At 51.6% G+C, this 10,763-nt stretch overlaps 1 protein-coding gene across 1 annotated transcript in view; it reads left to right on the plus strand.

The window, feature by feature from the left end:
• The first annotated feature begins 324 nt into the window (after positions 1-324).
• The window catches only part of FBP2 (fructose-bisphosphatase 2), a 40,670-nt gene continuing 30,231 nt past the window's right edge, over positions 325-10,763 (plus strand). Inside the window, exons 1-3 of the mRNA XM_017547205.2 lie at positions 325-670; positions 5,387-5,549; positions 7,953-8,045. Of these exons, the coding sequence (XP_017402694.1) occupies positions 501-670; positions 5,387-5,549; positions 7,953-8,045 (426 nt within the window). The 5' untranslated portion in view covers positions 325-500. The remainder of the gene's footprint in view (positions 671-5,386; positions 5,550-7,952; positions 8,046-10,763) is intronic.

The following is a 10,763-nucleotide window of genomic DNA, read 5'->3' on the forward strand; positions in this document are numbered from 1 at the left end:
ATTCTCCGGTTGCCATTATTTTACTATGTGACCTATGTCCCAGATAAAGTACCTGCCAGTCTGCCCCCTCCGCCCTCGGGAGAGGCAGGCCCCGAAGTCACCGTATGTGAAGAAACCTTTGGCGCCTGGAATAAAAGGGTTTTATGTATCATTTTTTTAATCAGCTGGATTTCTCACCTCCCACCTGTACCTAAATGGTGGCTTCTTGGTATCTTGAAAGGGGGTGCTCAGCAGGAGAAAGCAGCTCTGCATTTCTGGGCAGCCCATCCTATTTACAGACTGTTGTGGCTCCCTGGCAGCCGCCACCGTCCCCGAGGCCAGAGGGAGTTCCTTGAGGCCTCCAGCAGGTGTTTCGGTCATGTGTTTTGGGCCCTTTTCCTTAGAGGTCCTGGCAGGGCCAACACAGGTTTCTTATCGGCTTCCACACTGCGGAGCCGCAGTTCTCAGAGATAAGCGAGGTTTCCTGCCGGGAGAAAAGGATTTGAAGCATTCCAGTCACAATGACGGACAGAAGCCCCTTCGAAACTGACATGCTCACCCTGACCCGCTACGTAATGGAAAAGGGGCGTCAGGCCAAAGGGACGGGGGAGCTCACCCAGCTGCTGAACTCCATGCTGACGGCCATCAAAGCCATCTCCTCGGCCGTGCGCAAGGCCGGCCTGGCCCACCTGTGAGTACCCCAGGTACAGAGTACCCCAGGCCCAAGCAGGGTGTGGGAGCTGCAGGTGCTTTGGCAAGAAGCAGGGTCCAAAGCGTATTGGTCCTGTGTGCCCTAGTTGGAATCTGCATTTCAAGTTTCTATCATGTGTGCTCTGAGAAAGAGGACTTTGACTTGTCTTGAGAAAGGAACAAAAACGTGTTATGTAGAAATATACGTATAATTTTTCCAGCTGTTATAATGATACCAAGTGCAGTGGCTTGTTGAATTAAAACATGCACCATGTTATCATGACTTGTATTTGCACAGAGAGAGTCTCACTGGCACAAAGAAGTAGAGGGATGACCTGGAACATGTCTTTGTGTCTTTTGCAGATATGAGTGTTTTACTGTCATAACCTTTGCCAATATGTTAGGAGCTGGAAATGATTCATGACATAGGAAGCTTGGTAGGGTCCCTTCCGGCATCTGCTCTCTCATCATCTAAAGAAGTGTTTTGCTGGCTACGTGTTTTATTTCTTCTCTGTGACTCTTTGTCTTCACCTCCACTTGGTGTTCAGGAAACTGGGAGGTGCTGGTCCTGCGAGGAGAGCACAGAGGTTTCTTCCACGGGGCTCTCTTTGGTGCTGTATCCAAGCACGGATGAGGCCAAGTTCACATTACAGTGCCGACAGTCCCAGCGCAGTATCCAGTTTAAGCCTGTGATAAAAAGAACCCGGCTTTCTTTGGGCTTCCCTTTTCTTTGTAGTAATTCCGGGGGAGGTCCTCTCAGGAACTGAAGGAACACATGTTTTGGGGATGAGAGAGACTCAAAATGAAGAGCTAACAAAGTCAAATCATTTAAAATATTTATTCTGAACAATTTAGTGCTTTTAACACAAACAGCGATAGCATTTGATTACAAGACATAGTGATAGCATTTGATTACAAGATGTAACCATCAAGATTGCTGCAGGCTGTATTTATATGGGGGAGGGGGTTGCCCCGGTATCAGGACCCAGGTTAAGGATGCAGTATGCTTGCTTTTTTCCTGTGTGTGGATGCCTCTGCTGTGTTTTTACCTCATTTGGCAATAACGGTCATGCTCTGCATTTAAGCATCTTCCAGAATGTGAGAGCAGCAGGTCCCTGTCCTGCCCCTGTGGATGGCAGCCCTGCTGAGTGACGGTAGACAGGGACTTTGCCTCTCCCCGTGCGGGTCCTGCTATACTCAGTGCGGTGGCCTGAGCCCACCTCGGGATGAGTCACCCACACGAATCGGGTTCCCGCTCTGTGCTGGGATCTTGGCTAGGCAGTGGCTGCCGTGGCAGAGGTCTTGCTTATCTGCTGCAAAACTCTGACTTTGTGGCAGTTGAGCAAGGAGACAAAATGGCCCAAGGAACGGGATAATTGAGGTGCTTATAAACTTGGCACGTTCTACCGTGTGAAAATGGGCAGTGATTTACTCTCGCTCGGACCTCAGATACCCATTTGTGAAATGGAGAGGAAACTAGCACCCCTAACTCTTAGGGTTGTTGCAGGGTTAGCAAGTGCATGGATGACGGCTTCAGCTGCGCCTGCCCAGTTACCCAAGCCAGTGGCTGTCACCACCGCGGCTCCAAGCCCAGACCAGGTTTGCCTGTGTCTGAGCCGCTGATGACCACTAGGTGGCAGGCCCCGCGTCAGGATCCACTTCGGGCGGCCTAGGCAGAGTCCTGGGGCCAGCAGGGACCCCGTATCCCAGCTGGGACCCCATATTCTGCCAACTCAGATAGCATCCTTCCCCGGCCCCTGTGTAATAGACACCCAGGGAGGCATCAGCAGAAGAAATTCTTTCTTTCTAAGAAGATACTCGGATTATTTTATTTTTTATTGCATTTTAGGTTTTGGGGTACATGTGAAGAACACGCAAGATTGTTGCATAGGCACACACATGGCAGTGTGATTTGCTGCCTTCCTCCCCATCACCTCTATCTGGCATTTCTCCCCGTGCTATCTCTCCCCACCTCCCCAGGTGGATTATTTTATTTTTAAAAGGCTTTGCTTCTCAGGGAGGGAAAAGGTGGTCTTCCATCCTGCAGGAGCCAGGCTGTGTGTGGCCTGTCTCATACTCCCGCCACCGCCCCAGGCAGGGGACCTCAAGCCCCTGGCTCCTTTTGGGGAGATATTGCAAGCACAGCCTCCGTGAATGCAATTGAAAAGTTATGAGAGCCTCCTTTTCCCCTTCTCGTTCTCCTTATGGGAAGAAGAGAGGCTGGCCTGCCCGCCTGGAGCCTCTCCCTGGCTTTCTCATGGAACGTCCCTTTAGAGGCTGTCAGTGAGCTTTAGTGCCGGTCAGAACTCTACAAGATATTGTCCTATGGGCTAGAGAGTCCCTTTCACCCATCATCTCAGGTGACGCTATTGCCGCGGACTCACATCTCCTGGGGAGTTTCCATTCTTTCCAGGAGGAGGGGTGCTGCCCAGTGCTTGGAGGGAGGGTGCAGGGGGTGGCTGGGGGGGTGTTAGACGGATGAGAGGGGATTTGCAAAGTACAAGACAGAGCCTGTTTCTCAGCTCTGCCCACCGCAGGCCTGGGCCCCAGCTCTTCATTCTCCAGAGGCCAAGTGCACCCAGATTCCATATCACCCCAGAGGCCGCATTTGTGGTCCCCTGAAACTCAGATGCAGTCAACCCCGTTTTGTGGCTTCTGTTGCTTGCTTTTGTCTTGACCAGTAGGCACAGTCTTTGGGGTGAGGCTGCCGGGAGTGTTTTCCAAGGCAGCTGACTGCCCAAATCATAGTTCCTCAGACACCAGATGATGCCCCACGGGTGGGGGGTGTTGGGGGCTGCGGTGGCGGTGCCGTTCAGGGAAGAGGGTGGGAAATGGGTTTGTCCCCAGCTTAAGGTAGATCAGCTCTCAGCCCTGGCTGCTTGTTAGAACCGCCTGAGATTTCCTTCTGCAAATGGCGTTCACATCGAGAGGGAAGGAAGTTCCTTTCTTGTCATCGTTTCCTCATAACTCAGTGAACAGACATGGAGCATGTGCTGTGGGTCTGGGCACTGTGGAAACAGACAGAAGGACAGGCCCTGCCCTCTGCAAGCAGGTCATGCAGCAGGAAGCTGGTCTGTGAGCGTGGTGAGCACTGCAGAGGAATGATCAGGTGTGCCTGGTGTGTGGGGCACATGTGAGAGGACCAGGGAGGCATGCCAGAGAGGCAAAGGAGGGAGAGCAGGAAGAAAGCTGGGTAGAGAGCACTGCTGTGGTGGGAACGTCATTAATCAAGGCGAGAAGGACTGGAGCCCCTCGCTGGGTGCTGGCCCAGGTGTCTGCAGCTATTGGAACGTGAGAGGGAGGCAGGGTGGCTGAGCCTTGCTGCAGTGGGGCAGGGTGGACACACAACAGATACGGCTTCCCTCAAGATGGAAAAAAAAATTCCCTGCCATTGTGGAGCTCACAGACAGTGAACAGGAGCTAGATGGTGGTCAGGGCAGGGGAGAAAATGCATCGAGTAAGATGTCGGGGACCAGGGGATGCCGCTGTAGATAGACCGCCAGAGAAGGCACCACTCATAGATGGTCCTCGAGCCCAGGCTTGACTGGGGTGGCCGCCACGTGGCTCTTGAGAAAAAGTATCTTAAGTGGGGGTGGCAGGGTCACTGGGCAGTCAGTCACAAGGCACGTGTATGCCTTGGAGGTTTCAGAGGCTGGGGCTGGCCCGGTGAGGACAAGAAGGACAGGCAGTCATGCCAACTTAGGCACAGAGATTCCACGGTGGCACCTGACACCCACTTGGGGACTTCGATTTTGCCTCTGGGTGAGACTGGAGGGCACTTTAGTAGGCCCACTCCTGCTGCTGTGTTGAGAACCTCCTGAAGGGGTGAGGGCGGAAGTGGGGAGCCATTTTCATATGAATACTCTAAAACCCAAAGACTCTAGATACAATTTTTTTTGAGGGTCTTACTCCATCGCCCAGGCTGGAGTGCAGCGGCGTGATCACTGCTCACTGCAACCTCCACCTCCCCAGGCTTTGGTGATTCTTTCATCTCAGTCTCCTGGGTGGCTGGGACTACAGGTGTGTGCCACCACATCCAGCTAATTTTTGTACTTTTTTGCATAGACAGGGTCTCACTCTGTTGCCCAGACTGGTCTTGAACTCATGGCTCAAGCAAGCCTGCCTCCCACAGTGCTAAGATTACAGGCATGAGCCCCCACACCCGACCTGCACAGAATTCTCATAGTAGCACTCTCTTACATTGCTTGGGATTGGGATTGCAGTGAAGAAGCAAATGAAATAAGTTACGTCTGCCCCCAAAATTCCTTCTCAGTTCAAGTAACACCAAGCTAGCACAGGGCAATTTTAATTCATCCCAGTAGGGCACTGTGTGAGGAGAATCCATAAAGACTTGAAATTCCAGGGCTAGAGGCCATGGCCCTTTACTTTTGGAGTCCTCAGTTACGGCAATGGGTCTGACCGGATGAGCTCCCCATCTGCTCCACTTCCCCGTTCTGAGCGTGGGCTTGTGTTTTAGTGAAACTGAATCCTGGGTGATGTCATTGGGAGAATAAGAAAATATGCCGGCTCCAAGGTGTGAGGGAGGCAAGGCTGAGAGGCACCCTGCGAGGTATAGTCACCTTCATCTGCACGTGTGACTTGGAGACTCCAGAGACACAGAACAAGAGCGGGACGCACTGCTGGAGTTCTAGGGTCCCGGGCTCTTTGCTGGAGTTAAGACCCCCTAGTGACTTCATTCAGCCTTTTGTCTTCTCAGGTATGGAATCGCAGGAAGCGTGAACGTGACGGGAGACGAGGTGAAGAAACTGGACGTGCTATCCAATTCCCTGGTGATCAACATGCTCCAGTCCTCCTACAGCACCTGCGTCCTGGTCTCAGAAGAGAATAAGGATGCCCTCATCACCACCAAGGAGAAGAGGGTGCGTCCTGGGCGGCGCTGCCCGCGCTTGCCAGTAGATGGTGGTACTGAGCCGGGAACGAGCCGCCTTGCTGTTCTTTCACTCCCGGGTTTTCCTGTTTCTTAACATCTGTTTTCTGGAAACAAAGGATTGCATACCTCTCCATTGGAAGTCTTGTGCCGTCTAGTGAAAGAAGACTCTGCAGTAGGACAGGGTGTCAGGAAATAGTTCAGAATGATGTCGGAACCGCCTCGGTGGGCACTTGCTCATGGTTATTCAATTTATCAGTAACAAGTGCCACATTCTGGGGGGCTTAACCTGTGGATTCCAGGGGTCCCGGGAAGAGCTGTACTGTACACCCCCCTTCTCATCTCCACCCCTGCCCCCAGCCCACACTTTGCGAGGGGTTACAGTTTCAGGGTTGCAGCAGAAATTTCTTTGTGCCCAACAAGCTGTTAGACTGGTCCAGAAACGAAGCCACAAGCCTCCTGTGCTCCTGCCTCACAGGGCGGTGAGGTCGGTGTGTGAGGCATGGCTGGGAGGGTGTGCGTTCACTATGGGTTCACACAAAGCTATTCTACACAGGGGTTTGCTGATGGCCAAAAGGTTCAATTCAGCTGCAACACAGTAAATAGAGCTGGGGCTGTTTGCCCTTGTTTTACACACTGGGGATTGGGGACAAGAGGCCATTTCTTTGTGATTAGCTGGAGGAATAGAAAATAAGATAAAGCCAAATGTATTTAACCCCTGCTCTATGCCAGGAACTGCGTAAGGCACGTTCACCTTGTCTCACGTAATGGAAACTACATGAGACCTGTTACTCCTAGCTTTCAGTTTCAGCTGATATGAGCCTTGTTTCTGTCTCCAGTCTAATCTACTCATCAACCATTGCTTCTCTGATGGGCCTGAGCCACACAGGTCTTCAGGCCAACTCTTATTTATTTATTTAGAGATGGAGTCTTGCTCTGTTGCCCAGGCTGGAGTGCAATGGTGCAATCTTGGCTCACTGTAACCTCTGCCTCCCGGGTTCAAGCGATTCTCCCACATCAGCCTCCCAAGTAGCTGAGATTACAGGCACACACCACTGCGCTGGGCTAATTTTTGTATTTTTAGTAGAGACGGGGTTTCACCATGTTGGCCAGGCTGGTCTCGAACTCCTGACCTGAAATAATCCGCCTGCCTTGGCCTCCCAAAGTACTGGGATTACAGGCACGAGCTACCACGCCCGGCCCATGCCACTTCTTGAATACTCCGCACCTGCTGATCTCTCTGCCTAAAATTCTCCTCTCTAGTATGGACACAGAGGCTCGTGCCTGCAATCCCAGTGCTTTGGGAGGCTGAGGTAGGAGGATTGCTTGAGCTCAGGATCTCCAGGCTGCAGTGAGCTGTGACTACACCACTGCACTCCATCTTGGGCAACAGAGTGAGACTGTCTCAAAACCAAACAACACAACCCGACACAACAAGAAAAAACCCAGTTCTGCTCTCTGGGTCTCTATGTGTGTCTTCATTCCTTAATTCTGGTCAGGTCTGTTGGCCAGTGTGACCCCCCCATGGCTCTCCAGCCCCCAGCCTGTGTGGGTTTTCCTAAGGCCACGTGCCACAGCCTGCTTGTGTGCGTGCTGACCTGCGTGCTGACCTGCGTGCTGCCTGTCCGTTCTCCCACTGGAATGTCAGTGCCAGGAAGTCCAGTTTTGCTGCCAGAATTGCTGCCCCGCAGAAACAAACCCCGGGCCTTGAACAGTTCCCAGCGTATGCTGGAAACTCAACATGTATCTGCTGAATGCATGCATGCATGCATGAGTGGGCTAAATTGGATTATTTTTTGAAAATTGGATTATTATAGCAATGTCAGGGAATTTCCAAGTTTATAGGTTATCTGACTTTTTTTTTTCTCCTCTGGCTGAGCAAGGGGAAAAAAAAACCAGAAACAAAGCTCGGCCCAATACTCACTGAAAAGTAAGGAAAAGTATTTCAAGTGGAGGGGGAAATGACCCTCATTTCCCTTGAAGTTGCATTACCAGTGTTTAATTGGCCTGGGGGCTCCAGTCCCCATCACTAAGGGACTCTTGGGGCTTCGAACACCTCGGGCTATAAAAAGATCTGGGGACTTCCCTTCCTGGCTGGAGCTGTCTGTGACAGCAGAGTGGGTGGGTGTGGGGGACATGGGTCTCTCAAGACCGCACCCACTTTATCTTCTGGTCTTCGCATCGGACAGGCGAGATGGATACCAAACCCAGAGGAGTATTTGTGTATAAGATGGCACCCTGCCCTTTGTAAGTTACGGTGTTTTTTGATAAGGATATGCTGTGGCTCTCAGTCTCTCTTCCATGTCGTGTCCTCTGCCATGCCCAGCCCTGACATAGAGCAGTCGTGCTCATGGGAAGATGTGCTGACCAGGTGGTGCTTCCTTCTCTGATTTAGGGGAAATATGTGGTCTGCTTTGACCCACTGGATGGATCTTCCAATATTGACTGCCTGGCCTCCATCGGAACCATCTTTGCCATCTACAGAAAGGTGAGTAGACAGGCTGACATTTTACACCTCCTTCCTGTGGTGGTCTCTGGAAGGTTCCTGGGCTGACAGCCGTGCATTTGGAGTCCTACCCGCTATGGGTAGTACTTGGCAGGAATGAGAAAAGCTGCTATAGGCAAACCACAACTTCTCTCTGCCTGGGGCTCCTCATTAGAACTGGATGGAAAATTCTCCCTCCCTTTCTTTCTGGTGTTCCTGGGAGGGTAACACACAATCTTGTTTTGAAAGTCTGGGTGCAACACAAATGTCCGACATGGTATCAGGTTCCAGGTGGCATTCCGAATCTCTGACGCCCCCTCCCCCTCTTGCCTCATCTCTCCTGCCCCCAGCCACAGAAAATTTTCTGCTAAAGCTCATTGGATTAGATTGAACTAATCTGACCTGGATGGTCCACGGTGATCTCCCCATTTGAAATCTGAACCCTTGAGTTCACCTGTGAAGTCCTTGTTGCCACATACTGGGTATTCACAGATCCTGCAGGCTGGGATATCTCTGGGGCCATTCTGCCTACCCTGAAACCCTAGCCACAGAGAGGGGGATGGGTTTGTGACATCCAGCAGGACTAGAAACTTCACAATTCAGACTCCTCTGAATTGTGGAAGAGGAGTGGCTGGGTCTTTGCCCAGATGTGTCTGGGTCTTTGCCCTTGGAGCTTTCAGGCAGAGGGAGACAAAAGGTGCTTGGGAGTCTCATGGGTGCTCAGCTGGACCCTGCCCTCTGGCTCTAGAGACTCACCTCTCTGGCCCCAAAGCACACGTCCTTTCTACGACGCCACCCAGGACCGCACAAAGGAGGTGGCACTGACTTTCCGCGTTCCCCCTTCGGCACCGATCATGTCGTGTGGGTGGAGATAGCCTTTCGAGTGTGTCTTTCCCAGCAGCTCTAGGTCAGCCTCAATGGAGGGTCAGCACCCCACCCCACCTCCTGGCCTCAAGTGCTGTCTGCAGACACGAGTGTCCCTGGACAGGTGTGTGCTTGGCTGCTCATTGTTCAAAACATGGAGGGAGGGGGGCTAGAATTTGATGTTTAGGGATAACCCATGAAAAGCTTAGCAGAAAGCAACCTTAGCAGAATGTGTGAATTAGCCCTATTTCTAGGAGGAAGGGTGCGGATGCAGGGGAGTGCTGCTCTGCCCTCTCTCTAAGCCCGCGGTGGAAGCCAGGAGACACAGCTTCCCTGCTGGCAGTCCTCTTTTTTTCTTGTGAATGCGAAGAGGAGGCTTGCTGAAGGGGTCAAAGAGAATGACGCAAGACGTTTCCTCTGCTATGTGAGAGCGCTGGAGACTAAGATAATGGTCCGGGGTCAAGCGAAATGAGTCAGCTGAGAGGAGGGGCGTTGCTTCTCCCTCCGAGCTACAGTTCAGAGAGGAAAAGAAAGCAACAGTGTAGTACTAATGTCCTTCTGAGAAAGACACCTGGGTGTCCTGTGAGGTGGCTATAAATATGGGTTTTCTCATCATGAGTAATGGCAGGACAGGGATTCCAGCAGGTGCTCTAACTCCATCGTCACAGCGCTTCCTAGCTCCTTAGGACCACCAGTTTTACAAATAAAGAGCAATATATTTTTTTAACTATTTTTTTTTTGAGATAGGGCCTCACTCTCTCACCTCGGCTGGAGTGCGGTGACATCTCGGCTCACGGCAGCCTCGACTTCCTGGACTCAAGCTGTCCTCCCACCGCAGCCTCCTGAGTAGCTGGGACCACAGGTGTGCACCACCACACCCAGCTCATTTTTTGTATATATTGTAGAGCTGGGGTCTCACTAGGTTGCCCTCAGGCCTGTCTTGAACTCTTGGGCTCAAGCGATTCTCCCATCTCGGCCTCCCAAAGTGCTGGGATTACAGGTGTGAGCCACCACACTCTGCCGAGGAATGTTATTGTACACTGGAGTCCACGTGAGCTTTAACACGGAGATTTTTATCTCAAAGTTTACACAAACCGCTGGATTGAAGGCTTGTCCAAACAACCATGGATTCCTTCTGAATCTGTTTCTAAAGGAGAGGGGCAAATGTGAGAGACTAAAAACCACATTCAGAATAGATACCATGAAAACGCGACAGGAAGGGAGGCTCTGTGACATTCAGGCCATGTCCACTGAGAGGGCAGCTTGCTGCAGGGACCTCCTGGGCTGCCGTGGCATCCTGGAACCTCGTCAGAATCAGAGAGGATGCCCATGTCCAACCAGGACCTCTGTGATTCTTCGATAAACATCAAGACAGAGGTTTCAGGACAGCCAGAGATTAATCAAAGGTATCGTCTTCCCTTCTATTTCCAAACACCATTTAGGGAATACTTTGGTGTCTTCAGCTCTCTGCTGGTAAGGTTCCCCTTTTTCTTGAAGTTGATATTTTCCACTTCCAACAAAGTAGCAGATAAGACCAAATGAAAACTCTTCTGCTTCAAGATATCCAGGACAGCTGATAAAATACATCATCCACTTCTTCAAATGCACAGCTGAGCTTTTAGAAATGCACAAGCAACACACACACACACACAAGGTAAGATGCAGAGGCCAGACCCACAGAAAATGGAAAGCCAGCGTGTGAAGAGGAAGGAGCTACACTGGAGGGTGAATAAGACAGAGCCATGCCGGGGTTGTCCTGATGGAGGAGGGGGCCCTGCTGATCTGATTAGTCTAGGGTGTGGGTTTCACCCCCTCTACAGGGTCCGGAGGCCCCTCCCCCTATTGTTATGCCTAAAT

Source organism: Cebus imitator, unplaced genomic scaffold (genome assembly GCF_001604975.1).
Source record: "Cebus imitator isolate Cc_AM_T3 unplaced genomic scaffold, Cebus_imitator-1.0 Scaffold196, whole genome shotgun sequence".
Classification (NCBI taxonomy): domain Eukaryota; kingdom Metazoa; phylum Chordata; class Mammalia; order Primates; family Cebidae; genus Cebus; species Cebus imitator.